A 27,739-nucleotide genomic window follows, 5' to 3' on the forward strand; every position below is an offset into this window, starting at 1 on the left:
AGTTTATTTATTTATTTATTTGCAGTTTACTTGCTGCAATAAACCCACCTTTCATGTTTAAATTGGGCTGGAGGCTGCTCTTACTCAGCTGAAGCTGGAGGGCTTGCAAAAAACCCTCCTTTGAGTACAAAAAAGACAGGATCTCCTGGAAAGACTCCAGAGGAGGGCCACAAAGATAATACGAGGCCTGGAGCATCTTCCCTGTGAGGAAAGGCTAAGAGACCTGGGTCTGTTCAGACTTGAGATAAGAAGACTAAGAGGGGATCTTATTAACATTTACAAGTATCTTAAGTGTGGGAGACAGAGGGACTTGGCCGACCTCTTTCCAGTGGTTTGTGGGGACAGGACAAGGGGCAATGGCCACAAAATGGAGCACAGGAAGTTCCACACCAACACGCAAAAGAACTTCTTCACAGTGAGGGTGACGGAGCACTGGGACAGGCTGCCCAGGGAGGTTGTGGAGTCTCCTTCTCTGGAGATATTCAAGGCCCATCTGGATGCCTACCTGTGCAACCTGCTTTGGCAGGGGGGTTGGACCCGATGATCTCTTGAGGTCCCTTCCAACCCCTGTGATTCTGTGAAAGGCACCAGGGTCTGAATGGTGCAGCCCTGTGCCTGCTGCTGGGCTGAGGCTGCACAAAATAATGCTTGAGGCATGCGTGGGACCCTCCTCTGGGACCTTCCTCTTCCTCCACCAGCTGCTTCTCCTCATGCCCTCCCTGCTGTGCGCTCCTAGGAGCTGGAGGTGAGGCTGTGAGGGGGTAAGAGGAAAGCGTTATTTTTATTAAACAGAACTAAATCCACCCACTCTCACAACCGCTGTGGGGACCGCTGCTGGACTGACAGCAGCAAACCCGCTTTCAGAGAGTTTGCTATTCCCTGCGGGAAGCTGATGGTCACCATGGGAGGAGCCTTCAGTAGCAGAACTTGTCACGCTGCTGCAGCCCCCAGAAATGTTAGCCAAGCCCAGGTGCCAGTGGTCCCTTGGTTGGGGATTTCATGGCTCTTATCTGTTCTTCTCTTGGGCTAATGGGGAAGGATGCCGTGACCTTCCTGTCTTGCTATCACCGTATGGACCCTCTTGCTGATGAGGCCTTATCGGCACCCAGGCCTGGCTCATATTTTTGTGGCAAGAGCCTGTTCCTGTTAATAATGTCAATTGCTGACGGCTGCTTCTGGGTACATTTGACCACGGGAAGCTAGCAAGCAGGAGACTGCTGCAGTATTGTGGAGCTGTAGCGTGCTCTGCCCAGGGCTCTCTCTTTCCCCTTGTTGAAAACAGCGGATGTATGGCAGGAAAGGGAATCCAGAAGGAACTTGACTTGGGAGCTGATGTGCAGACCTCCACTCAGAGAACTGGGTAGTGCTCTCAGGGAGCCCCCAGGTCCTCCCCTTGTGATGCAAATTAACATTATCATTGCTGTAGGACATTCCTAGCAGGGTCCAACCATGGCTCTTCAGAGGCTGTGTCACGCAGCTCCTGACAGACTCCATCTACTTGCTGTCTCTTCCCATAAGTGACGTTTTCAGCAGCAGAAGTGAACTCACCACTATACAGAACCTGATGAAGACAGCTGTGACAACCACACTTCTCACTCCCGATGATGGGTTCTGGCTGCATTCACAAGTCATGCTGGTTTTGAGTTGGAGAAGCAGCTCCTTAGAAACACACAAACATATTCCATGTTCTGTCCACGGTTTTTGTCTTCCATTTCCAGGGAAACAGAGGCACTGAGCAACCCTCTTTTCCTCCACTACTCTAAGTGCTTCTCTTGATACTCACATACATCATATCCTAATTTCTACCCATTAGTATCATCTGTTCCATGTTTTCTTCATTATACAGACTCTGGTTGATCTGAACTCACACGCGTCCCCTGGGAACAGAGCAGAATGCCTTCAAGCTGCAGATGATAAGCAAACACCAAGTTACATATAATCAATCCCTTGATGAGCTATTTACCATGTGACATGACCAAAATACTTCTGGTTGGGAACTATGTTTATCTTAGTCTGTTTTTTCAAACTACCCACAGCCCTGAAAATCCATGTCAAAGCGTTCAGGCATAAGCTTTCTCTCTATAATCTTGCCTATTGCTTCAGGATTGCCTGTACTTTACACTGCAAATACTGATTTACTTACAGAAGAAGCTTAGTTATTGACAGAAGCCTGTGTCCCACAGCACACATTTCTTCTTCCACTGCTTCCCTTGGCTTTACACAGAACAATGAACACTTGTCAGAGGAAGCAACAGACTAAATGAAGAGTGGAGTTATACCTGGAACTCATTACAATCACTGAGAAATTCAGCAGCACTGAAAATAGAAATCCAATTTCAGCACTTGTGAGGAAATGAATTAGTAAGTGTCCTTTGATCAAGACCGACTCTCTCTCCAGTTCACCTTCACTTCAGCCACACCACTTCACAAATTTGTGTACCTACACAAAGCATTAGATATCTTCTAGCAAGGTACAAAGGCAAAGTGATGCAGCTAGAGAACCTTGAGAAATGGTTCTCTTCCGTATCACAAATACTCTTGGGTCCAGCTCCCTAGAGGTATGTGAGGTACAGTTAGCTGTCTGAATACCCTCAAAGTTCTGGATCTGAATCCTTCTGTGACAAGTTATCACAAATATCTCATGTTTATTTTGGGCTGCAAAATCTAGGCATGATTATTTGGACAAGCAAATATTCCCTGGGTAGCACTAACATCAAGAAATACATCAAGAAAAATTTCTCTGTGGAATCCCTCCCTCCTGCAAATTTGGGGGAGGCGGGGGAACAAAAGAGAATAGGAGTATGATTTCCTCCTTGTGTATTTTTCTGTGAATTGAAATCAATCAAGAAAAGAAACCTGAGCCTAAAGTCAACCTGAATGTAAAAAATTAGCATCAGGCAAATATTGAAGAAGATTATTTGAATGTGTCATTTCTAGAATGCTTTTTTAAGGACTATTACACCAGGAAGTGAACAGCTACCAAGTAATTTGGATTGTCAGATAAAAGCCTTCATGCATCACAAATAAAACACCAGAAGACTGGTGAGAGAAGACATGCGGAGTATGAGGAATTGGTAGCAACAGATGCAAAGACACTTAAATTAAGATGGAAGATGTAAGTAATAAAGGAGGTGTTTGTGAAAAGGAAAAGAACATCAATAATACCTGAATCGCAACACACTCATCTCTCAGCACGGCACAGCTGTGACTTGCTGTCTTTTTCCAAGACGTTAGACACACAGCTCTCCAAATCGGTTTTACTATTGTAAAGGCCCCATCCTTAAGACAAATTACACATGAGAAAATTGTGTTGTTGAAATTCTTTATTCAGTTAAGCTCAAGTCAAACAAGAGATCCGTCCCTCCCCTCGACCGGGAAGATCTGTCAGGAGCGAGCCCTGACCCTTCCAGCAGCCTGTGTCAGCTCCACGGAGACCCTGGTGCCCACGAACAAAGGAGCACACAGGGGGACAGCTCCCGCAGCCCCTGGCCCTGCCATGGCCTCCTCAGCCTCTTCTCGGCCACCCTGCCCCTCGCCTCCATGGGTGCCCAGGATGCTACAGGCACCGAGTGCCACCATGGCAGCTGCCTGAGGCAGCGGGCTCGAGCTGAGGTGGTGCCCGCACCCGGCGGCCCTGCCGCCATCTTGCTCCAGAACCTGTCGGTTTTCCACCCAATTTCCCAACCTTTTCCACACATTTTTCCCAGCCTTTTCCACTAAATTTCCCCAGACTTTTCTCTCGATGCCCACCCCACCCCAGGTTCTTCCAGGGCTCCCGGGGCAGTTTGCCCCTCGCTGGGGATGGATGGCGGCATCCCCGACGCCTGCCGGGGAGCGGGCGACGGGCGGCCTGTCGGGGTCGGGCGCCATGTCCTGCCCGCAGGACGGGCACGGAGGCTGCCTCGGCCCCGGGGAGCCCGCCCGGGCGGCGGCTGCACTGTGCATGCGGGGCCGAGTGGGGGCAGCAGGCGCCTGCCTTTCTCCGAGGGAGCCGGCTGGAGCCGGGGCGGGGGGCTGAGGGTCGGGGTGGGCAGCGCACCCCGCTCGGCCTCCTGCTGTCTCCGGCTCCACAGCCCGGCTAGCCACGTCCGGGCTAGAATCACAGAATCATGACGGTTGGAAAAGACCTCCAAGATCATCTGGTCCAACCATCACCCTACTACCAATGTCACCCAATAACCATGTCCCTAAGCACCACATCCAACCTTTCCTTTAACATCCCCAGGGATGGTGATGCTGTCGCCTCCCTGGGGAACCCGCTCCAATGCCTGACTGCTCTTTCAGAGAAGAAATGTCTCCTAATTTCCAGCCTGAACCTCCCCTGGCACATCTTGAGGCAGTTCCCTCTAGCCCTATCACTAGTTACTTGTGAGAAGAGGCTGACCCCCAGCTCCCCACAACTTTCCACATGCTCCCCCTAGCACCCCAACCCAGGGCTGCTGTGTGCTCTGCGTTGTGCTCACTGCTGGCAATGCTGCAGGACCGAGATCCCCCCAGATGGCCTGTGAAACAACACCCTGAGTGAAAGGGGACACAGCTCAGTCCTCCCTGGTTGCCCCCATCTCCTGCCCTGCTGTCACTGCTCTCATCCCACCTCAATGTGGCCAGGATATGGTCCCCTTGGCCTCGTCTCTGCCTTTCCTGGCAATACAACCCCCAAGCTGTCCCTCATGTCACCTCCTTCCAGCCCTGCCCTGGCCAGCCTGCTGCTCTGGTGGCACTTGCCCTTGGCATGGGGCACCCCCTAACCCAGCAGGGATTGCTGGGCCCTTTGTGATAACAGCCTGGCCTCTACCTGGCCCAGCGGGCAGCCTGGGGCTTGTCCTAGGACCCATCTCCCTCTTAGCTGAGCCATGCGCCCTCCTGCACAGGGTGACTCCATTCTCATGCTGTACCCCAGATGGGATCACAGGGCACAGATTGCAACCCTGGCACACTCCCACGTGTGGTCAGGAAGGTGTTAGGTGCACCTGAACACGTGTGCTCTGACAGCACCCAGGTTTCCCCTGGCATGCAGACAGGATGCTCGATTGGGTGGTGACAGACCCAGCACCCCCACAGAGCCCCTGTCCCTCAGTAGAGCCTGTCCCCAAAGCCCTGGTCTGGCTGGTCCCTGCACATGGTCCTGGTGACATCTGCCCTCCTGGGCCTTGCCCCACACTGCTGGGAGATGGGGTAGATGACATCCAAGCTGGGGACAGCTGTCACCAGGTAGAGCAAGGCACACCTCTGTGACAGCCCTGCCCTGGGGCAGGTGTCAGGGTGGCCGGTCCCCTCTCCCCGTCCCCACAGCTCCATCAGGGTCTGACTCATGGGGGTGGTTTGGCTGTAGCCACGCTTGTCGCAATGCTTTCCCTTAAAAAAAAAAAAAAAAAAAAAAAAAAGGAACTTAGGGAATTAAATGCAAAATATTTAATGAAATAATGAAATATTTAATGAAATGAAGGTATTTAAACTGCAAAGTCAAGCCTTGGAAAGTCAGAACATACCATAATGTGGGTGACCCCAATTTCTGTGCCTGTGAGCTGCCTGCGGCTCCTCTCAGGCCTCCCCAGGCACAGAGCTCGGTGCTCGGTGCTGGGGGGACACAGCAACACGCCAAGGTCGCATCAGGAATCTGTGGCAGCTGCCTCCTGCCAGGCTCCCACTGGACACGTCGCGCATCCCCACGTGGGAGCTGAGGTTTGCAGAGGGTGGGAATGGTTTGGGGCCGCGTGGTGAGGGTGCCTGTTAATGGTCTCTGCCTTGTTTTTGCCGCAGAGGTTGAGGTTGGCAGAACAGGTCTGGCGCGTTCCCCCAGCACGCGAGGCCTCTGGAGTGACAAGTGGCTTACCCTGACATCGCAGCGGGTGACCAGGAGCAGCACACCTTGCAGAACAGGAGGTGCTGCGAGAGCCGGACTGACACGTTGGTGCCAGCGTCTGCCCCAGGCGGGTGAGCAGGGCTGCGCAGGGCTTCTGGACCTCGGCAGCACGTGCACGAGCTGGGGGTCCCAGGCTCTGGCTCTGTCCTCGCATGGCCCTCAGCAGATCTTTATCTCCATCTCTCTTATCTGGCGCTGGGGAATAACGCGCGCATGTAATGGCAGCGATTTGGAGCTGTGCTTATTGATGCCAGTGCAGCAAGAGCCAGGAGATGAATTGGTCCTTGCTCCACCAGGGCCGTCAGGAGGCAGGAGCCGCATGCTAACAGGGCGAGAACAGCTGCCTCATCCTCTCCTGCTCCGAGGAGGCCAGGATCCTGTACCGAAGGTGATGGGTACCGCTGTCAGCAGAGGTGTCTGCCACGGGCAGCCGCCCTCGGCTGGCACACGTCCCCTCCAGGACCCCTTGTCCTTGCTGCCAGCTCCCAGGGAGGCAGCTCCCAGATCCAGACATGGTTGCCCCAGACCCCACATGGAGCCCTGGGCAGTGCCGCACGCTCGTCCCCGACCCGCAGGCACTGCTGCCATCCATCCCCCGGCCCAGCGGCGTGCCCGTGTCCCCCTGCCAAGGGCTCCATCCCCTGTTGCTGGTGATGCTCAGGGTGGGGACGAGAGAGCCCGGCGGGTGCACTGAGTTTGCTCAGCCTCAGCTCGCCCTCCCTTGGCAGCCGAGGGGAAAAGAGGAAGATGGGAGGGCCCCCAAACCTCCGCAGCCCCCCCCGCCTCCCCCCCCCCCCCGAAAAGAAGAAGAAAACCAAACCAAAACGTCAAAAAATCATTAAAAAAAAAAAAAAAAAAAAAAGGCAACCCAGCCCGGCGCAGCCGTGGGCTTTGGGACCCTGGAGCCCGGCGGAGGGGCGGCAGGTGCCGGGGATGCAGCGCCGAGCCCGGGGCCGCCTCTGGGGCACCGGGGCCGGCCGGGACCGGGGGCGCGGCGGAGCCCTGCCCGCCGGGGCGGGGGTGGAGGCGGGGGGGGGGTGGGGGGTGGCGTTTGCGGCTCAATAACGCCCAGGAGAAGTTGCAAACGGCGAAAGACAGAGAAGGGGAAAAACACCCCGACACCGAGCCACCCGCCCCATTCCTCCTGCAGCTCCGCTTCCTGCCCAGCCCCGCTGCAGCGCGCCCGCTCCGGCACCCCCGGCACCCCCGGCACCCCCGGTACCCCCGGTACCCCCGGCGGCAGCGCCATGGGCAACGCGGCCGGGGGCATGGAGGGGGCTGCGGGCCGGGAGAACCGCGACAACCGAGCCCCGGGCCCTGCCGCCGCCGCCGCCGCCGCCACCCCGCCGCGGCTGCCGCCGCCCGCCCGGCAGCCCATGCCCGCCGCCGCCGAGCTGGAGGAGCGCTTCAGCCGCGTCCTGGTGAGTGCTGGCCCTGCCGGGAGAAGCCGCCATCCTGCCTGAGCTTTTCTGGCTTTATTTTATTTAATCGCATCATTTATTATATATATATATATTTTTTTTCCCTCCCTCTCCCGGCCCCGCGGCGTGGGCCGTCTCCTCCCATTGCTCCCGGGGAATGCCCCGGGGATGCCCCAAGCTCGGGGCCGCTCGCCCCCAGCTGCGCTCTGCTTGGGGGACAGCGGTCCCAAAGGGCTTGGGCGAGGCTATGCTCGGGCTCCTGGGCTCCCCCGGGAAGCTCTGAACCCCCTGGGATGGGGCTGAGGAGCCGGTGGCAGGCCCGGAGCTGGCAGCGTGTAGCCAGCGAGCAGTGCCAGCCGCACACGCTGCAGTGAGCCGGTGCTGCAAATGTCAACCTGCCTCACTCACCTCCTCCCGTCCGCCTGGAGCTCCTCTCCTGCACGTCCCAGCAGCTGCCGCTTTCCGGGATCTCTCCCTCTCTCCCTTCCCTCCCTCCTGCTCTCCGCATCTCAGCCCCTGGCGTGAGGACGGGGCGCTTCTGCCCCAGCCTCGCTGCGTGGCCTTGGGCAAGCCGCCTGCTTTCCCCGTGCTGTGGGGCCGAGCCCCCCGCCAGCCCTTCACGGGTGTCTGTGCAGCTCTGGGAAATGCTCAGGTAGGCAGAGCAGGAGGTGAGCCGAGTTGCTGGTCACCGGCGGCACCGTGCTGAGCTGCTGGAAGCTCCTCTCCGTCCTTGGGAGGTGGCGGATGGCCGTGACCTTCACTGTCCAGCTGTGCTGGACGCAGTCCCCACACACGTGCCTTCCCCCGCGCTCAGCGACGTGGCCTTTCCCCCCGCAGTCCCGGAGCGCGGAGGCGAGAGCAGCTCGGCTGCCCTTTCCGCAGCCACCCTGTGCACCGGGGAGCTGGGGCACGCTCTGAAGGTCGCGGTCCTGCGTCCCCACGCTCCCCAAAAAAGCCCCAGGGCAGACCGGGAGCGCACTGGGAGCAGGGAAACGCTTGCTGCTTTAATCCCCTCATCCCCTGCACAAAATAAGAGCCCACGTTAACCTGAGCCTGGGCAGGGGCTCCAGCTGCGGACAAAGGCTCCCGGCTCCTGCGGCTGCCGTTACACAACGAGGTCCGGAGCAGCGCCGGTGCCGTGACCCAAGTCGCTCCGCAGCTCCTGCGGCCCCGCAGCAGGCAGGACCCCCCGCCCCGGCCCGCCCGGCCCCAGCCCAGGATTATTTACAAGCTTTCCCATCGCGTTGCGATTACGGGAGGATTACTGGGGACAGGCATCACAGCTGAAGTGCCTGCTTTGCCTGCAGCCACAGGCTGTGACTTCTCTGCTGTGGAGAGCATCTCCTTTGGCTCGCTGGGACTGCAGGGGGCTCATTGCAAAGGGCTCTGCAACGCCGGGGCTGCGTGGTGCTGCCGAGAGCCCCAGGACGGGGCTTTGCTGTCCCCCGGGGGTGGCTGTGTGACTCCTGGTGTGCTGTTTTGGGTGCGGATGGCAGTACGAGATTGAGATTGTGCCTGTAATGGCTCCGGGGTGCACGCACGCCGTGGTTGCAGAAGGGGGCTGGCAGCTGGGGACTTTGGGGTGCTGCGGCTGCGATTGCGAGGCCTCAGGAAGTGTCACTTTCCGCTGGTGAGATGGGGCCTAGGTGTGCTCTGGAGGGGTCCAAATCCTAACCTGAAAAGTGATCAAAAAGGGCCAACTGGTGATCCAAACTCTCCCTGTGACCCAAGCCTTCTTGATCCCAAGGAAAAGCCCTGGCAGGGAGCTACTGGGACAAGTGTGCTGGTTTTGGCGACACGGGAACTGGCTGTCTTGTGAAATTGGATGTCCCAATCTCTCTTCCTCCTTTCACGGGCTCCCTTCCCCCTCCTTTCACCATCCCTACTCATGGCAGCATTGGTGGGGGCAGCAGCAGGATCCCCACTACAGGAGGACGGAGGGCTGCTCTGCCTTCAGCCACCCTAATTGTATTTTTAATCATCTCTAGGGACCTGCAGTGCTCATGGATTCATTTCTCACCTGCAAAGGGTGTGAGATTAGCAGTGGGGTGTGAGCTGGTGGGCTGGAAACCTTCCTGTTCTATTGCTGGGACGTGGTCTGGGTCCAGCACATGGTCTCGGTATGGTGATACCACAGGAGGGCTGCTGCACCCCAGTGCCACGAGACCATGTCAGTGCAAACCAATTCCTGGCCAGACATCCTAAACTGGGAGAAATAATGGGAAAAATCCAGGCTGAAAGGCAGCCCGAGGGACTGTCAGGCTGGCGGCAGAGTCCTGGGGGTTCAAACTGCTGGTGGGGAGGTGAGGAATAAACCCACTGTGTGCTCAGAAATGGGGAATTTGGTTTTATTCCAGACATTCTGGCTTATTCCCAGCTAGGGCACCGTGGCAGATGCCGCTTTGGCAGAGGGATGGCAGGGCTGTCCCTGTGCCAAGTGACCTGGGACGTGCCGGTGTGGCTCTGGAGTTTGGGGATGTGGGGAGAAGCAGAGGAAGGAGGCTGAGTCTCCGGCTGCTGGGCTGGGGATGTGCAGAGGCTTCTGCTCAGGGCAGCTGTTACCCCTTGTTACAAAGGGGAAAGACAAAAGGTTCAGGGATGGCAAAACGAAACCGTGTGCCGAGGGTGTGGTGGAGGTGAGCAGCAGCTGGGCTGCCCAAGCATCCACAGACAGCAGGGAGGGCTCTGGGATGGTGGCGCTCAGCAGACGGGACCGTGGTGGCCCTGCTGTGAGGTTTTGCTGCTAAACCATGGCAACTCCTCGCTCTGCTGGTCCACGGGGCAGCGAGAGTTTTGCTTTGGCCTCTCTCGGGACCTGGAAGAGCGATCAGCTGCAGCTGAAAGGGCAGAGACCTAAAAACCCTGAGCCCTTGAGGAGCTGGGTGGAAAATTCCCCCGAGCCCTTGCTTAGGTCCTTGGTGTCACTTAAAAGCAGCAAGTGCTCTGCGAAATCGGGGCAGGCTGTGGGACAGGGATTAAAACTGGGAGACCTCGAAACTTCACGTTGGTGAAAGCTCCTTGTGTGCCGCAGGGCCCTGGGTGGCCACGAGGCGCTGCTTTGTGTTTGCAGTTGTCTGGGTGAGCTGGCAGCCGGCACCGCTGCAGATGTTTGCAGATGTGCCGCTGGCCGGAGCGCGGCGGTGAGGCCGGTCACCAGCGAGCCCCGGCCGCGGCCGCACCGCGAGCTGGGGGAATCGCGGGCAGGAAGGAAGAACGATGCCCGGCTTTGTGCCGGACCCGTCCCCGCACGGCGTACGGGGCTGGCGCAGCTCGGCGGGATGTGGGGAGGCACAGCCGGCTCCGTGATGGGCTTCTGCAAGGAGCAGGGAATCCTCTGCAGCTCTGCTGGTGTCCCCGGCGTCCCCACGGGACGCGTGCCTGCGCCACATGGAGATAGGAAGGCAGGCAGCCCCTGCGCCGAGGGTGCTGCGCGTGGCTGGATCAGGCCCTGGCTGAACTAGGAGGGTGTCCCAATGTGGGGATCCCCCCACCCTGCCGTCGCAGGACGGGCAAACGCTCGTCAGGGAGGCAAGCGTGGCTGCTCAGTCTCATTTCCCCACCGTGCGCTGAGAGCAGCTTCTGCTTGTTCTTAAAATAGAGCCGGGAGCAGCAGGCGGTGGGGAGGCCTTGGCCGCAGCCGTGCGCTAGCAGGCGCCTGTCCCTTAGCAACTCCTCGCCTCCCCTGGGGTGGGCTCCGGCCTCCGGAGGGCTCCTGCCTGCTCCCCCTGCCAGCTTTTCCCTCGGGCACGTGGCGGGTTTGGGACGCGGCCACGGCTGGCTCCAGGGACTCCCTCTGAGGGTGAGCCGGTCCTGGGAGCGTTGCCCAGCCCTGATTGCGGCGTGCTGGGCTCGGGAGAGCCCGGGCGGTCCCTGTCCTGTGGGGTGCCTGGCGCTGAGCCTCGGGGAAAGGCTGTGGCCTCTGTGCCAGGTGAGGATAGGAAGGAGAGAGGCGCTTCCCGGAGCGGGGATGGCTCTGGTGACGCTTGCTGGAGGGGACAGCACGGGAACGCCTGGCAGGAGCATCGCGCCCCGTAGCCACCAGGGACGGCGCAGCCTGGGACCGGCGTGCCCCATGGGCTGCCAGCCCAGCCACCCGGTGCCGTCAGTCCTTCTGCGGCCAAGCGGTCGGTGAAAGCCTCCAAGCTGCCACCTTGGGTCTGCTCCAGCTCCTTTCTTGTGGCAGACAGGGGCTGCTGCTTCGTGCCAGCGGCTGCCACCTTCCCCCTGTGTACTGGGAGGAACCACACACGACGGGCTCAGCCATGGGGCTCCCCCAGCTCCCGGCAGGGTGTCCCAGGCCTCTTCCAGGCCGTGGGAGGCTCAGGATGGGATGTCCTGTTCCACGTGCTGGCTGGCATTTGAGGCTTTACACTGGGACCAGAGCTTCTCATCCGTTACGTGGTCCTGCACTCATGTGCCCGCACCCAAATCTCCACGGGAGCCTCCAGCTCCCCGCCGAGCACAGCGGAGGACTGCGGCCCCGCACGCTGTCCCTCTCCTCCCTGCTTTCTCCCACCCTGGTGCCACCGCTCCCAGCTGCTGCGTGCGGCTCCCTCCCGGCCCCGCGCAGGCCAAGAAACCGCAGAAGACGCTTGAGCAGCTCGGCCGCGATCCCTAAGCAACGGCCGTCTTGTTTCGGTCTGGTTTTCACTCGAGCCCGTCGGGCAGCCAACCAGCGACGGCGGCGCCGCCGCGGGTGTGTTTTGCAGAGCGAACGCTTCCGTGGCGGATGCTTTTAATTTTCTCTCTGGCTGGGTGCAGAGACTGGCCCTGCTCATCTCCACCTGCTCAGAGGCCACTCGGGGTGTGCGCAGCCCCTGTTTGTGTGTGGAATGAAAATTCGGGGTGCCTGACACCCAAAATAGCTCTGCCAGGCAGGAGCCCTCTGCGCAGCCTCGGTGCTGTGGTTGGTGCAACAAGAAAAGGCCTTTTCGTAGCGGGAAATGATGTAGGTGCTGCTTCGCCTCCCCCCGTCTGGTTTTAGGTGCAGGGTAAATCCCGGCACAACCCCCAGCAAACCCTCCCTGTGCTGGCTTTGGCTGAGCTCAGGGTCCCGGCCAGCCGCCTCCCGTCCCAGAGCGTCACCGAGATGTCACCGCAGGCCCTGGGGACCTCCCGTCCCGGAGGGATGCGTGGGGGACCCTTGGTGGCATCCGTTCAGGCTGGCAGGAGCGTGGCAGGCTGTGACGCTGCTCCGTGTCTGCGCCCGCCCTCGCAGGCTGTGCGGTCTGGTCCTGACGCAGCCCGTGGCACGGCAGAACGGGGACGGGCTCGACGCCAGCTCCTGGGTGCGATGAGGGTGCTGGCCGGGGGGGTGGGTTGTGACTGCTGGGGTAAGTCCCCTTGTCCCCTCCATCTCGTCCCTGCCATCCCAATCCCCTGAGGAGGAGGAGGGGAAGGACCAAGTCCTTTGTTTACCACCTCGGAGGCCACCCTGCCCCACATCCCCGGTGGCACCAGGGCCCCCAGCAGGAAGCGAGAACCGGTTTCTTTGTGCTCCCGACTGACGCCACGGACCACAGCGGGGCGCCCGGGGTGGGAGGCCACTTCCTTCGCCCGCACCACGTGCCCCCGCGGGGGAAGGCAGCCACCACCCAGTTTCAAACCCGAACGGTGCCACATCCTGCCACCGGGCCCAGCCCTGCCTGCAAGGACGGGGTCGTGCCAGCCTTGCTGGGGACAGATGGACTCAGCCGTCACAGCATGGCCACCTCTGTGGGGACATCGCTGGCACCCCACACTCTGCCGGCATCCTCGGCCCGTGGGAGGCCCTGTCCCACCAGTGGTACTTGTTCCTGGCTTTTCAGGGTCCCACACGTGGTATAATGAGTCCCTGTGACGTGCACGGCCTTTGGGACAACCCAGTACAAAGCTCGTTGGTGCTCCACGGGCTGGGGGTCCCTGTGGGAGAGGTTCGGGCTGCGCAGCGGGTGCCACCGTCCCCTTTCTGCAGATGGCACCGATGGCCAAAACGGGTCCTGTGGGGGCAGCCCCTCGTGGGCTGCTTGGGTGCCTGGTCCCACCTGGCGCTCCCTTGGGGCTGCGAGAGCCACCAGGCATTGGTCTGACCCTTCTGGAGGGTTTTATCCATTCCTGTGGAGGGATGGGGACCGCGAGGACAGGGCTCCCTCCAGAAAAAGTGGCACCGGGGCTGGCACCAATCTGTGCCGGTCGCCCATGGTGGATCCCGCGTGCAGTAGCCCAGGACGTGTTATTGCAGCAGCAACCCGGGGTGTCCTGGCTCCGCCACTGCCTCGTCTGCCTCAGGACCTGTCCGGCCGCTCCGATGCAGCCCCGGCGGCCTCGCAGTGAGGCTATTTCTGGCCTCGCAGCCTAATTTTAGCCTCGCCGCTGAGCTGTCCTGCGTGCTGCTGTGCGAGCTGCCTGCTGCGGGCAGCTGGGAGGGAGCAGCCAGGCTCCAGGCAGCCCGGCCAGAGCCAGACGAATACCGGCTCGGCGTGGTGGCGTGGGGCCCTAGGCAGCTTGGGGACCGTGGCTTCAGCCTCCGTGCGGGCTCCTTTCCGCCCGTATCGCCCTGTTTTGGCTGATTGCAAAAGCAGTCTGGCAGGTAGTTGGTGGAGATGGGTGCTGAGGTTTCCACTCCTGCCCAGCGCGTTGGCACCTTTCCTCTTGGACAGGCTGCCCCGTGGCTCCCCAAGTCCCTCCCTGCTCGGCTCTGATCCCGCCCCAAACCCCACAGGATGTCTTTTCCCCAGGGACGTGGGTGTCCCAGGGGTAGTGCCTGGTGGTGCCTGCACCCCACATCCCTGTGCTGGGGAAGCCAAAACTGGAGGTTACGGTGACTCGGAGCAGGGCGGGGGCTGTGCACTGTTTCCATGTGCCGTGGCTCCATGTTGCCAGGCTGCAGGCTCTCCCAGCGAGCAGCAGCCTCAGCTCCTGCTTTCCTTAGGGCTGAATCGCCAAGAAATGGGTCTTTTGGGAAATTAAATCATCCATGACTCAAAGAGAGCTTCCTGCATGGCCGAGGTGTGTGTGCAACGCACCTGCAGGCGGCCTGTCCGAGGCTCTGCAGGTCACCCTGCGGTGTCCCTCCAGGACCCACCTCGTGCACCCCAGCACCCTGCAGGCAGGAGCTGAGCCCGGGGTGCCCCGGAGCCCCCAGCCGCAGCGAGGAGCAGTTTCGGCGGCCGCCTCGTGCTGCTCGGGGAGCGGAAACCACGTCACGTCCTGCTCGGGCGGCCCCGGGGGCTGGCGGTGGCTGCGGAGAGGCCGATGTGGGGTGGGGAGGCGGCGGCCAGGTTGTGTAATGCTGGCATGAAGGGACGGGGTGACACGCAACACCCTGCCCCCAGATCAGGTCTCCAAAGAAGCGCTGATTTCACCACCTCGGCTCATTGCATGCCCGCAGGGACGGCTTGGAGCCGTCCGTCACCATCACGCCATGGGGACTCGGCCACGTCTCCAGGCCCTGTCCCCATGTAGGGTGGCTGAGCAGTGACCAAAAGGCTCAGCTGGGGACGGGACCTGGGCTGGCTGAGGCTGGGAGCATGGTGTGCTCGTGACATGGGCGCGTGGCTCCATTTTTCCCTCCAGCACCCCACGTCCTGCCCTGTCCCCCCCCCAACACCCAGCGCCCTCTGCCGCGGAGACCCCAGACACCCCCAGGCAGGGACATTGCTGACAGGTCCGCGATGCCAGATGGTGGTGTGATAGTTCCTGGGGAAAGCAATGTCCCCTTGGTCCCGCCGGTGGGCAGGGACACCGGGTGCTGCGTGAATGGGGGGTACCACAGCCCACAGAGAGGTTTTGGGGACACCCCTGACCCCTGTCTCCCCGCAGAGCTCCATGAACCTGCCCCCCGACAAGATGAAGCTGCTCAGCCAGTATGACAACGAGAAGAAATGGGAGCTCGTCTGCGACCAGGTGAGGTCCAAGTGCAGTGACGCCTTGCTGGCCCCGCTGCTGGCCCTGTCCCCAAACGCCACACAGGGCTGGTGGCCGCTGGCCTCAAATCTGAGGCTCTTCAAATGGAGCTGAGTGCTGGCATCCATCTCTGTTAGCGAGACAGCGTGTTATTAACCTGATTAAACATTTAAGCGTGACCATCTGCAGCACGGGGTGTGGGTGGCCGCAGCGTGCCCGGGCAGCACTGGGAGCAGGGACAAGGCGCAGAGCAGGGTGGCATTTCCCCATGCCACAGGCAGGTGGCTTCAGCCTCTCTCTGTGGCTTGTAGGAGCGCTTCCAGGTGAAAAACCCACCGTCTGCCTACATCCAGAAGCTGAAGAGCTACTTGGACACGGGCGGCGTGAGCAGGAAGGTGAGGGCTCCCTTGCACCCCACGGGTCCGCCCTTGTCCCTTGGGGCCAGGCCTGGTGCCAACGGCTCTCCCTGTCCCCCAGTTCAAGCGACGAGTGCAGGAGTCGACGCAGGTGCTCCGGGAGCTGGAGATTTCCTTAAGGACCAACTACATCGGGTAAGGAGGGTGAGCAGGGGGTCCTTGGTGTCATCCGGCCACTGCTGGGACAGAGACTCGTGTGCCGGTGGCTTCTGGCTGTGGGGGTGCCAGCAGGGTGTGGAGGCAGGGGGTGGAGGCTGGTGGCCTCATCCCTGGGATGGCTTTGATGGGAGGGTGGAGGGGCCGAGGCGGCAGCCAGCTGTGCCCTGGGTGCTGCAGGACCTGAACCCCTGCAGTGGCAGCAGAGCCCGGGGGCTGTGTCCCCTGGGTGTCAGGACCTGGGGTCTCCGTGGCACTCAGCTCCCTCGGAAAGGTAGCACCACACAGCGGTGCCATGTCCCCAGCGTGTCCCCCCCTTACTGGGAACCTCTGGGCTGGAGGGGGAGGTGGGAGGAAGAGGAGGGTTTGTGGAACCCACTAACCCCTGTGCTCCCCAGCTGGGTCCAGGAGTTTCTCAACGAGGAGAACAAGGGGCTGGACGTGCTGCTGGAGTACCTCGCCTTCGCCCAGTGCTCCGTCGCGTACGTCCCCTCTGCCGCTGGCATCCCGGGTGCCCCTCTTCCCCTGAGACCCTGCCCTGGCTCTCCGGTCGCTGGGCTGGGATCAGCCTCCCCCTGAGCTCAGAGGGGCTGGGGGAGCTGGGGGATCCAGAGCTGCAGAGCTCCGTGTCTGGGGGAAACCAATGCCCCATTTGTCCCCAGCCCCGGGGACCCCAGAGGTCCCCACGTGTCTGCTGGCATCGGGGGTGCTGCTTGCTCACCTCCCCCTGTCCCCACATGGCCCACCAGGTACGACATGGAGAGCACCGAGAACGGCAGCCCGGGCTCCGACAAGGGCAAGCCCCTGGAGCGGTCGCTGGAGGATCTGAGCAAAAGCAACTCCTCGTCGCCCACGCAGGGCGTCTCCAAAGTGCGGCACCTCACCGTCAGGTAACACGCGGCCCCCCGGCGCCGCTCCCCGCTCTCCGCCTCGCTGCACCCCGGCCCCGCCGTGCCATGCCGTGCTGTGCCGGCTCAGAGAGGGGCTCGGCAGGGAGACGCAAGCCTGGTCCTAGAAAGGGGTCCCCATTGCTGTTTTGGGGACCGGGGGAGACAAAGCCACGTGTGCTCACAGCAGTGCTGGAAGCCAGGGTAAAGAGCAAGGTTGGAGCAGTTCCCACCGCCCAGCTCTGCAGTCCCTGCAGCTCCCTGCTGCGGGATGCCCTGGCCAAAACTGGGGTGGGAGGATCAGGGAAATGAGCACAAATCAGAGCTGCTTGAGATTTTGGGGAGCAAATCCCCACCCTGCTGCTGCATCAGACATAGGAGCTGCTGCCGGCGAGGGTTTAAAAGCAGCGAGGGTTTGAAGATGACCGGGCCTGCACCCTCTGAGCCGGTCCCAGCAGCCGGCGGCTCTCGCTTGCTAACCCTGCAGCCCTCTTCTAACCCCGCTCTTCTCTTGCACGCTGCCGGGGGATGTGCTTACGGTAGGTGACGGGGCTGGGGTGCTGGCGTGGTGGAGACGCCCCAGAGGGGCCATGCAGCCCCCGCTGACTTGCTGCCGGCCCCAGCGTGGGGATGGCCCCTGTGGTCGTCCCCGACAGGCAGGGCGGTCCGAGGGGACATCCAGCTGTGGCCACCCCGGGAAGGGAGACGGCTGCCGTAGTGTGGCTGGGGGCTCCCTTGGGACCGCAGGGCCCCTCGTTCCCTGCCAGCACCTCCAGAGGAGCCGGCGTCCCCCGTGCCCCAGGGACAGGTCAGGAGCGATGGCTCGGATGTGGCACCCGCGGGGTCCCAGCCCCTTGGCACTCACCATGCCCCAGCCTGGTCACAGGCTAAGGAGGGCTCAGCACCGCCTGGTGCTCAGCACCAGCCCCTGCGAGCGGCAGCAGCTGCTCTGCTTGTCCCCAGCCCACGTCCCCCTGGCCCCCAGCTCCGCACCCCGGCCGTCCCGCGGGCCGCGCGGGAGCCCCGTTTCTCCCTCCTGTCCTGCAGGCTCTAACGCACCTCCAGCTGCTGCCTCTCGAACCAGCACATCCACACCCTCCTCCACCACGTCCACCCCAGCGTCCCCTGCAGCGCCCCGGGCAGCGATGGGGACAGTTGCCCCAGGTCACCTGGCAGCTCCTATTCGCCCCGGTGAGCCTCCGAGACCGCCCGTGTGCGAGGGGCACGCGGCCCCCCTGCCACCCCGGCCCCACCGCAGCCACCCCCCGCGCCTGGCGTCCCTTGGGCTTGCAGATGGGGATGGCCACCAGGCTGGACATCGGGGCTCCCTCCCTTGGGGATGCAGCTTGCTGGGTCCCCCGGGTTCCTGTTGCTGGCTGGTGAGCCCAGGGCCACCGAGGCCACTGCCTGTCCCCCCCCGCCCTCCCACCCACGCGCTGCACACCCCCTGCTTGCGCTGTGCCCCGTGGCTGACCCCGAGCCCCCTGCTCAGCTGCCCTCTTGCCCGCACAGGCTCAACCCCTCGCACAGCAGGAAGGCGCTGAGGAACTCCCGCATCGTCAGCCAAAAGGACGATGTCCACGTCTGCATCATGTGTCTCCGTGCCATCATGAACTACCAGGTGGGAGCAGGCAGCGTCCTCCAGGACCCCCCAGGGACCCCCGAAAGCCTCCAGTCCCTGCGCTGCCCCCATCAGGGTCAGAGTCTGGCTTTGGGGTGCGGTGAGGAGCACACATGTGCTGTCCCCCCGCTCTGATGGCTTGGGAAAACCCAGCCTTCGCACTCAGATGTCCTTGCTCAGCCACCTGTCCAGCGGGAACACGGAATGGGACATATCACTAGGTCCCTGGGCATCCTTGGGGAGGGCAGGGGGATGAGCGACCCCATTAATGCTCCTTTTTTCCCCAGTCTGGCTTCAGCCTGGTGATGAACCACCCAGCCTGTGTCAATGAGATCACCCTGAGCCTCAACAACAAGAACGCCAGGTAGGGGCTGTCCCCTCTCACTTGTCCCCTCAGCGCACCATGGCCCCGACCCCTCATGCCCTGTGTCTCCGCAGGACCAAGGCGCTCGTGCTGGAGCTGCTGGCCGCTGTCTGCCTGGTCCGAGGTGGCCATGACATTATCCTCGCTGCCTTTGACAACTTCAAGGAGGTGAGTCTCCAGCAGGGACACGGTCCCCATGCTGACCCCGGTGTATGTGCCTCAGTTTCCCTTTGTGCAGCAGAGCCCTGCTCCACTGGGACACCCTTGATCCTAAAAATGCCTGTCGCATAACTTATTTGGGGTTGCTCCAGTTGTTGGGCTTGATGTCCCCATGCCAGCACATGTCCCCAGGGCTGGGATGGCACGGGGATGTCTCAGCAGGGATGTCCCGCACCCGGCAGGGCTGGGATGGCATTGGCAGTGGGTGCATCCTGCCCTGGATGCCCACCTTGGACGTGCCCCTCCCAGCCCTCAGCCCCTGCTCCCACCCCAGGTCTGCGGCGAGAAGAACCGCTTTGAGAAGCTGATGGAGTATTTCCGAAACGAGGACAGCAACATCGACTTCATGGTGAGCGGTGGGGGAGGCTGGGGCCCCCGCTGTGCCCCCTGCCCCACGCTGGGCTGGAGACACCTGGGGACCCACAGCCTCCTGCCCTGGTGGCAGCTTCCGTGGTCTCCCCAGGCCTGTCCTTGGCTATGTCCCAAGGGCTGCCAAGTCCCCAAAATGCTGCGTCCCCAAGAGCTGCTGGTCCCTCCCCAGGGTGTCGTGTCCCAAGGGCTGCTGAGCAGCTGGCCGTTTCCCAGGTCCCTGTGTTCCCAGGGCCGTGAAACCACCGTGCTGTCCCCAGGGACTTGCGTCCCCGGGGCTGCTGGGCCACCGTGCCGTGCCCGCTGAGCCTGCTCCTGTCCCTGCAGGTCGCCTGCATGCAGTTCATCAACATCGTGGTGCACTCGGTGGAGAACATGAACTTCCGCGTCTTCCTGCAGTACGAGTTCACCCACCTGGGGCTTGACCAGTACCTGGAGGTGGGTGGTCCTGCGCCGCCCCGAGCCCCTGCTGCGGCCGCGGCTCCCATCTCGGTGGTGGGTGGACACCGTGGCTGCCACCGCCCGTGACGGTGCCGCCGGTTGTCCCATGGCAGAACCTGCGGCTCACCGAGAGCGACAAGCTGCAGGTGCAGATCCAAGCCTACCTGGACAACGTTTTTGACGTGGGGGCCATGCTGGAGGACTCGGAGACCAAGACGGCTGTGCTGGAGCACATGGAGGAGCTGCAGGAGCACGTCAGCCAGGTGGGACGTGGGCGCGTGGGCAGGGGCTGCTGACGCAAGCCCCGCGTGGGGCGGGAGGCAGGGCTGGGCCACGGCGGCCGCGGCTGAGCGCCGGCGCCTCGTCCCCACAGCTGACGGAGAAGCTGCAGGATGCGGAGAACGACTCCATGGCCAAGATAGCGGAGCTGGAGAAGCAGCTGAGCCAGGCGCGGCGGGAGCTGGAGGCGCTGCGGGTGAGCACCCGTGGGTGCTGCGATGCTGCCAGGGCTGAGGGGGGGAAGCGGATGCGTGGGGAACCCCAGTCATGGGGTGCTGGGGGACACCGGTGACACGCTGGGGTTTGTCACGCCGCAGGAGCAGCTCAGCCCGCCGCGGCCGCCCAGCCCGCCGGCCCCGCAGCCCCAGGAGTGCTACTGGCTGGCGCTGGAGCGGCGGCTGGCGGAGCTGGAGGAGAAGGGGTTAGTGCAGATCCTGCGTGGGCCCGATGGAGACGTCGCCATCGAAATTGTCCCCGTTGTCATAGAGACCGCAGCAGCCCCCGTGGTTACCAAAGAGGCCACCGCCACCAGCACAGGTACCTCGGGTGCGGGAGTCCCCTTCCTGGTGGGGACAGCTGGCGCCGGGGAGGGATGGCAGCGTGTTCTCTGGGCACAGCCAGGGAAACCGAGGCAGGGGGCCCAGGGACGTGCCCAGGGACGTGGAGTCACTCGGTGGCAGAGTGGTCCTGGCAGTGGCACCGTGTCCTGCTGCTGCATCAACTCACCCACTTCTCGTTTTCGTTTGCAGATGCTCCAGCTCTGGCTCCGGCTCCATCCCCATCTCCTCCCCCTGCACCAGCTGCCCCCCCACCACCTCCCCCACCGCCCCCCCCTCCACCCCTGCCTGGGGCTGAGCCTGAGCCCCCCGTGCCCCCCCCGCCCCCCCTGCCCACGGGCGCCGTGCCCCCCCCAGCCCCTCCGCTCCCAGGTGCCGCAGTGCCCCCACCGCCCCCACCGCTCCCTGGGGGGCTGGAGGGCCCCGTGCCACCCCCCCCACCGCCCCCACCGCTCGGTGGGGAGCCCCCCGCCGGGCTGGGTGGCCCCCCTGCTGCCGGTGGTTCAGGTGAGTGCGGCCAGGGGATGGAGTCCGGGGACAGTGGGGATATCCCCGGGGTGCCTCGAGTGCCGGAGGCACACTGGGGTGAGTTTGGGCCCCCCTTCGTGACGCTGCCCGCCTCTCGCCCTGCAGTGAAGGTGAAGAAGCCGATCCAGACCAAGTTCCGCATGCCCGTCTTCAACTGGGTGGCGCTAAAGCCGAGCCAGATCGACGGCACCGTCTTCACCGAGCTCAACGACGAGAAGGTGCTGCAGGTGAGGCCATGCAGGCACCTGGGGGGTGAGTACAGGGGGCTTGGGGGGGCCGGCGCCCGCGCCCACACCCACGCCGCACCCGTGCTGACGTTACCCCGGCCTTCGTTGCACCCCCACCCGCATTGCACCTGTGCTGGCTTGGCACCCCTGCCCACGCTGCACCCATCTGTGGTGTCGCTGGCTCATGTGGCTGCAGCCGTGGAGGAGCTGGAGGCCAGCGCCGTGCAGAGGGACAATATGGGGTCTGTTGGACGCGGAGCCCTGCCCTCCTCCTCTCACCCCATCCCCGTCCCCTTGCTCCACCCTCAGCCTCTCCTGTCCTGTCCATGTCTTCTTCCCCATCTTCATCCTCTGCCTCCCTCCCTCTCCCATCACCTTGTCCCCTCATTAGCCCCTCCTTGTCCTGTCCCTGCCTTGACTTCATCCCCATCCCTGTCCTCAGCCCCCAACTTGTCCTCTCCTCCTCCCTCCATCTTCATCCTCTTGCCCCTCTCCCACTTGTCCTGTCCCAGCCCTCTGGCCCCATCCTCGTCCCAGGTGTCCTGCGCCAGCTCCTGGCCGTGCCCTCAGCCCTGTCTCCCCGCAGGAGCTGGACATGAGTGACTTCGAGGAGCAGTTCAAGACCAAGGCCCAGGGCCCTGCCCTGGACATCAGCGCCCTCAAGGTGAAGGCCACGCAGAAGGCCCCCAGCAAGGTCACCCTCATGGAGTCCAACCGGGCCAAGAACCTGGCCATCACCCTCCGCAAAGGTGGCCGCAGCATCCAGGACATCTGCACAGCCATCGAGACGTGAGTGTCCCCTCCTCGGTGGGACAAGGACGAGCTGGGGCGACGGGAGGGAGGTGGCAGGGGGCTGAGGGACCCGCTGCGGGATCTGCCTGTGCCGGGGGTGTGCCACCACCCGCTGCTCCTGCAGGTATGACCAGCAAGCCCTGAGCCTCGACTTTCTGGAGCTGCTGCTGCGCTTCCTGCCCACGGAGTACGAGCGGACGCTCATCGGGAAGTTTGAGCGGGAGCAGCAGCCTCCGGAGGAGCTCTCGGACGAGGACCAGTTCATGATCCGGTTCAGCAAGATCCCGCGCCTGGCCGAGCGCATGAACGTCATGATCTTCCTGGGCAACTTCAACGACACAGCCCAGCTGCTCATGCCGGTGGGTGTGGGGGCGTGGGTGGGGGGACACAGCACGGCGTTGGGCGGCGCTCGGGGGGCAGCCTCCTGTGGCGAGGCTCACACACTTCCCCTGCTGTCCTCAGCAACTCAACGCCATCATCGCCGCCTCCATGTCCCTCAAGTCCTCCAGCAAACTGCGCAACATCCTCGAGGTGAGGGGTGCGAGGCCGTGGCCCCGGGGGGGGGACGTCTGGCCGGGCCGGGTGCACGTCGGCGGTGCTGACCTGTCCCATGTGTCCTGACTGCGTGGGGGCGTGGGGTGAGGACGTCCCCGTGCTGGTGGGCTCAGCTCCCCAGCCCTACCTGAGCCCTTGCATCTCCTCAGATCGTGCTGGCCTTCGGGAACTACATGAACAGCAGCAAGCGAGGGGCTGCCTACGGCTTCCGGCTGCAGAGCCTCGACGCGGTAGGTTTGGTGCGGGGCTGCCCCACGGGTCCCGTGCGCTGCAGGGAATGCGGTAGTGCACACAGGCACTGTCACTGCACGGGGACAAGCTGAGGGGACAGGGGGTTACAGGGACCAGGTATGGAGATGGAGGAGTGCAGGGAGCAGCCGTGGGCACAGAGGGACATGGGAAAGAGCCACGGGGATGGAAGGGTGCAGGAACCAGCTGTGGCCGTGGGTGAATGCTGGGATTAACTGAGGGGAACAGGGAGGGTCCAGCTGTAGCGATGGGGAAAGATGGGAACAAGCCATGGGAATGGAAGGGTGCAGGCACCGGTCATGGGGACAGAGGGCTGCCCCGAGCAGGGGTGCGGTGGGGCGGTGGGATGCAGGATGGGGTTGACGCTGCTCTCTGCCAGCTGCTGGAGATGAAGTCAACGGACAGGAAGCAGACGCTGCTGCATTACCTGGTGCGGGTGATCACGGAGAAGTACCCCGAGCTCACTGGCTTCCACACTGAGCTGCATTTCCTCGACAAGGCAGGCTCAGGTAGCACCCGTGGGCACCGGGCTGGGGACCATGGCAGGCTGCAGCCCCCACGTGGGGACTCTCAGAGCCTGCCCTGACCCTGGCGCTGGTTGCTGATCGCCCTCTCTGCAGTCTCCCTGGACAGCGTGTTGCAGGACGTGCGGAGCCTGCAGCAGGGCATGGAGCTCACCCGCAAGGAGTTCATGCGGCAGGATGACAGCCCCGTGCTCAAGGAGTTCCTCAAGGCCAACTCGGAGGTGATGGAGAAGCTGCAGGCTGACAGCAAAACTGCCAAGGTGGGTGCTGAGGGCAGCGCAGGGTGGTGGGGCAGGACTGGGTCCCCATTCCTGCATGGGGGCACCCTGGGGTGCCATCTGCTCACGCCTGTGCCCCATGGGAGAGGCTCTGGGTGGGATGTGGCTCCAGCAGGACTGCCAGAGCCATGGGGGATGTGGAGGGGGGGCACCGAGGTGACGGAGGGTGGATGGGGGACAGTGGGTGGCCGGGCTCTGCTGCCAGGCCCCAGCTCCCCATATTGGGGTGTCTCTGCCCGCAGGAGGCATACGAGTCGGCTGTGGAGTACTTCGGGGAGAACCCCAAGAACAGTCCCCCCACGACCTTCTTCCCCATGTTCATGCGCTTCATCAGAGCCTACAAGGTAGGGGGCCAGGGGTGCCCTGTTTCTGGGGGCTGGGAGGGGACTTGGTTTTTAGGGGGGAGTCTGACCCCGCTTTGGGGTAACCGGCCACAGCCACACACGAGGCTGGGGGCCTGTGGGACAGAGAGGCCCTGGCACATGGAGCTGCCCTTTGGGGCCGGTGCAGGCACTGGGTTGGGGTGAGGCAGGGGCTGCCAGAGCCCCCTCGGGATTGCCGAGGAGCAGAAGGGGGGGGGGGGGGGGGGGGGGGGGGGCTGCGTTCCTGCAGCACCACAGCAGAACCCCCCAGCTCAGCGTGCCCTCCCTGCGCCTCTCCCAAGAAAGCAGAGCAGGACATCGAGCTGTGGAAGAAACAAGAGGCTGCGGCCAAAGAGGCAGAATCCAGCCCCAACGGCAGCGAGGACCAGCTTGACACGAAGGTACCCGATGTGGGATGCTTCCCTGTGCTGGTGCAGGGCGCTTGAGCATCCCTTCCCTGGAAAATCCCACCCTGCTGCCCTGCGGCCCCCCCTGGATGAGGCCAGGAGGCAGCAGCCTGGCTCGGTGTCGCTGTGCCCTCCGTCCGGGCTGAATTTGGGGAAGGGCAAAGGAGCTTTTCCAGCCGGGATGCGCCGTTCACCCCGCTCTGTCCCCACCACAGTCACCCATCCAGAAAGCCAAGCGGCAGCAGATGGACATGATTGCTGAGCTGAAGAAGAAGCAGATGGTGAAGGAGCCGCTCATTTATGAAGGAAAAGACGGTGCCATCGAGGATATTATTTCAGGTGAGGGGCAGGGTGTCTCCCCTGGTGCTTGGTGCTCAGAGTCCCTGGCCAGGCCATGCCAGCCCAGAGTCCCCTGGGGTGCAGGTACGTTGGGTGGGTGCCACGGCTTGTCACACAGCCCCGCGATGGCTGGGTCACAGCACAGTGCTGTGAGAGATCCAGAGGCAGTGAGGGCTGGGCAGCTGCTGGGTCACTGGGAGCTGGACGTTCAGGGCTGAGCTCCCAGCTCTGCTGCCCCTGCACGGGGGCTTCGGCGCATGGGGCTTCGGCACAGACAGCGCTGCAGCCAAGTGGGTGCAGCTGGGAGAGCCTCCCTGGCGGGGGCTCCGAGGGCGGTCACAGCCTGGAGCCAGGGAGCCACCGAGCCCTGCTGGGGAGCCCAGAGCCACCTGCAGCACCTCCCTGTCCCACACAGCAAAGCTGCCAAACACTCTCTGACCTGTCTCATAGCTCTTCCTCCTCTTCTGCTTCTTCCTCCCTTCTCCTCCTCTCCGCTGTCTCTCTGGATTGCTTTGCTCAGCTCTGAAAACTGTTCCTTTCACGGCCCGGACGGGCAAGCGCTCGTCTCGGCTCTTCTGCGATGCGAGCTTCAACGAGGAGAGTCCCCTGTAGCGGCTGCCTGTAGGTAATGGGGCAGCCAGGCTGGGGGTGAGGGCACAGCCTGGGTGGGCAGAGGGGCACAGAGGGGCTGCCAGGCTGCGGCTCTCCTCCTGCATTTCTCTGCCCAGCACCGTTCTGGCTGCGTGGCCGATCGGCCGGGCTCAGCTCTGCGCTGAAAGCCACCCCCGGGGCACCCCAGCATCAGCCCCAGTGCCGCGGCACAAGGCTGGGCACTGGAATTGCTGCGGGAGTGAGTCCCATGGGCTGGTTCTTCCCAGCTGCCTCCCTCCTGCCTCCGTGTGCTGCTGGTCGGGCTCCTGCCGAGCATCCCCGTACCCGAGGGGCTGACCCTGGCCGGTGGTGGGGATGAGGGAAGGGTCCTGCCTGCAGGTGCAGGCTTTGCCGGGGCGGGCAGGCTGGCGGCTCGCTGAGCCCGTGCTTTCTCCCCGTTCAGATCTGCGGAACAACCCCTACCGGCGCGCAGACAAGGGCCGTGGCAGCGCCAAGAAACGGGCTGTGGGGCAGAGCTTGCAGGCAACGCCGGACATCTCGCTGTGATCAGGGCAGGCCGGTCCTGCGGATGCAGATGGGACTGCAGGGCGTCAGCCCGCCGGCCTGGGCCGACCCGCAGTGGGGGGACGGTGCCCACTCCTCGCTGCTCAAGCTGCTTCATGTGCCGGCCCGCCCTGCTGCCCCTGCCCTGCGTGCCTGTGGGTCTGACGCAGGACTCCCCCAGCAATTGCTTAGCGATGCCACTGAACTCCTCTCCTCTGGGCTGGCAGGGATGGGGGGAGCACAGGAAGCTCCCCCAGCTTGTCCTGCAAGGAAAAGGGGCTGCCCTGCCCCTTGCCCAGGGCTGCTGCATTGCCCTTCTGCCCTCCGGGGCAGCCCTGCACACCGGTGTGCCCCTCTCCTCAGCTTGCTGGTGCCTTTGATCTCCCGCTGCAGGAGGGGCAGAGGATTGGCAGCCAGGGCCGCAGTGCTCCTGGTGCTTCTCCCACATCGCCCGTCTGCGCAGAGCCCTTCGAGGCCATGCTCTCCTCTGCTGCAGAGCGGGGCGGGCACAGGATGCACCTCCTCTCCGGCAAGGAGCCTGCTGCGAAGATTCCCACCCTGGGCACTTCACGTACCCCAGGAGCTGGCAGGGGTGCTATTTTACAGTCATTTTCTATGTCTTCCTTAAAAAAAAAAGAATCTCTCTGTGCTATGGGAGCAGGGGCTGGAGCACCCCTGGGTTCTACAGGGTCTCTTCAGGAGCCTAAGGCTGGGGCGAGCAGCGCTGGTCTATGACAATCAGCAGGCTCAAGGCTTCACCGTCCTCAAATCGCGACGTGGTGGTACCTGGCCTTGCCCTCCTGCCTCCCCAGCACCCACCTCTGCTCTTGGGGCCGCAGCCTCTCAGACACTGGTGCCCATCGGCCCGCGGGGACCACGAGGCTGCTCCTGTTCGCCAGCAGTTGCACGATGCAACCTGCAGCAGGTGCTAGGCAGCCTCCAGCCCTTGCAGCGAACACCGTGATATCCCCAAACAGTGCAGGGTCACAGCTGAACTCATGCAGGAAAAAGAGGCCAGAAAAGGGGTGGGCTTGGACGTAGCCAGAGAGCTGCACCAGCCTACAAATAACGACTGAAGCACTGGCCTTTATTCCTCCCCGCCCTGCTGCCGATCAGTCAGAGCCGTGCACTGCTGCAGTTAACCCGTTAATGCATTTACTTTGTCACAAACGCCCCCTGCTCGCCCTGCTGCGAGGACTCGTGGCTGCCGTGTACATTCTCACTTGCCCCAGCTTTTCGACCAGGGTAAGTCCTCGTTACAAGCCAGAGCAGCGACTGCTTCCTGCTGTAATTATGCTGCTAAGCGCCACCGGCTCAGTATCGCACAAAGCTCAAAGGGAGGGAAGGGAAATGAATGTGTAACTTATAAATGCCTTTAAGCCAGAAATGTAAAACATTAACTGCTAATTTGTATACATTATTTTTATATACTGAGGGCCTGTTTAATCCAAAGCAGAACTGGTAATAAACCGACTCTGTGGATAAAGCACGTGTCTGGGGGGGGGGGGGGGGGGGGGGGGGGGGGGGCAGGCCGAAGCTGTGCGCAAGTCCCGGTGTTTGAGGCCGCTTGGGCTACCTCCTGCCTTCGCGGGCTGGACACAGCAGCTGCCGCTTGCTGCTTTACTAACACTAATACATGAACTGCACAAGGAACTGCTGCCAGGAGTGGTGACCCCGCTCCTTTGAACTGCTGCAAGTGGAAGATGTATTTCTGACTTGCCCGTACCTGCAGGACTGGCAGCAGGGGCAATTTAGTGGATGAAAACATGAGAAAGCAAGTGCCAGGGGACAAAAGGAGGGGCAAGCCAGGCCTTGCAGCTCTTCAGAGGCACAGTCCCACATCTTT

The 27,739-nt window shown here is 62.5% G+C and overlaps 2 protein-coding genes across 3 annotated transcripts; one reads left to right on the forward strand and one right to left on the reverse strand.

Moving 5' to 3' along the window:
• Positions 1 to 4,160: 4,160 nt before the first annotated feature.
• Positions 4,161 to 15,078, reverse strand: LOC121059572 (collagen alpha-1(II) chain-like). Of its 2 annotated transcripts, XM_040536454.1 has the most exons (3): positions 7,693 to 15,078; positions 5,834 to 6,240; positions 4,161 to 5,727 (listed from the first exon to the last, which is right to left on the reverse strand). In XM_040536454.1, exon 1 carries the CDS (start codon positions 13,342 to 13,344, stop codon positions 12,442 to 12,444), a length of 903 nt encoding a protein of 300 aa, XP_040392388.1. In that variant the 5' UTR covers positions 13,345 to 15,078; the 3' UTR covers positions 4,161 to 5,727; positions 5,834 to 6,240; positions 7,693 to 12,441. The 2 variants fall into 2 exon arrangements, with proteins under 2 accessions (XP_040392388.1, XP_040392387.1); XM_040536453.1 differs by having other exon boundaries at positions 4,161 to 6,240.
• On the forward strand, positions 6,927 to 27,375 carry FMNL1 (formin like 1). The gene is made up of 26 exons (XM_040536449.1): positions 6,927 to 7,284; positions 15,085 to 15,168; positions 15,480 to 15,563; positions 15,646 to 15,719; positions 16,139 to 16,222; positions 16,490 to 16,630; positions 18,140 to 18,248; positions 18,536 to 18,612; positions 18,687 to 18,780; positions 19,106 to 19,180; positions 19,528 to 19,638; positions 19,755 to 19,904; positions 20,015 to 20,116; positions 20,238 to 20,457; positions 20,670 to 20,984; positions 21,111 to 21,232; positions 21,819 to 22,021; positions 22,149 to 22,383; positions 22,487 to 22,555; positions 22,729 to 22,809; positions 23,208 to 23,337; positions 23,449 to 23,612; positions 23,873 to 23,974; positions 24,295 to 24,393; positions 24,615 to 24,738; positions 25,793 to 27,375. Exons 1-26 carry the CDS (start codon positions 7,111 to 7,113, stop codon positions 25,894 to 25,896), a joined length of 3,327 nt encoding a protein of 1,108 aa, XP_040392383.1. The 5' UTR covers positions 6,927 to 7,110; the 3' UTR covers positions 25,897 to 27,375.
• Positions 27,376 to 27,739: the final 364 nt, after the last annotated feature.

Source organism: Cygnus olor, chromosome 25, assembly GCF_009769625.2.
Source record: "Cygnus olor isolate bCygOlo1 chromosome 25, bCygOlo1.pri.v2, whole genome shotgun sequence".
NCBI classification, from domain to species: Eukaryota; Metazoa; Chordata; class Aves; order Anseriformes; family Anatidae; genus Cygnus; species Cygnus olor.

What these genes read in the sequence shown, in the direction of transcription:
- FMNL1 (XM_040536449.1), top strand. Translation starts at nt 7,111, where the DNA reads ATGGGCAACGCGGCCGGGGGCATGGAGGGGGCTGCGGGCCGGGAGAAC. An exon ending in ACGACGAGAAGGTGCTGCAG is followed by an intron (nt 21,233 to 21,818) that starts GTGAGGCCATGC and finishes GTCTCCCCGCAG; the next exon opens with GAGCTGGACATGAGTGACTT. An exon ending in AGGACCAGCTTGACACGAAG is followed by an intron (nt 24,394 to 24,614) that starts GTACCCGATGTG and finishes TCCCCACCACAG; the next exon opens with TCACCCATCCAGAAAGCCAA.
- LOC121059572 (XM_040536454.1), bottom strand. Translation starts at nt 13,344, where the DNA reads ATGCCTGGTGGCTCTCGCAGCCCCAAGGGAGCGCCAGGTGGGACCAGG.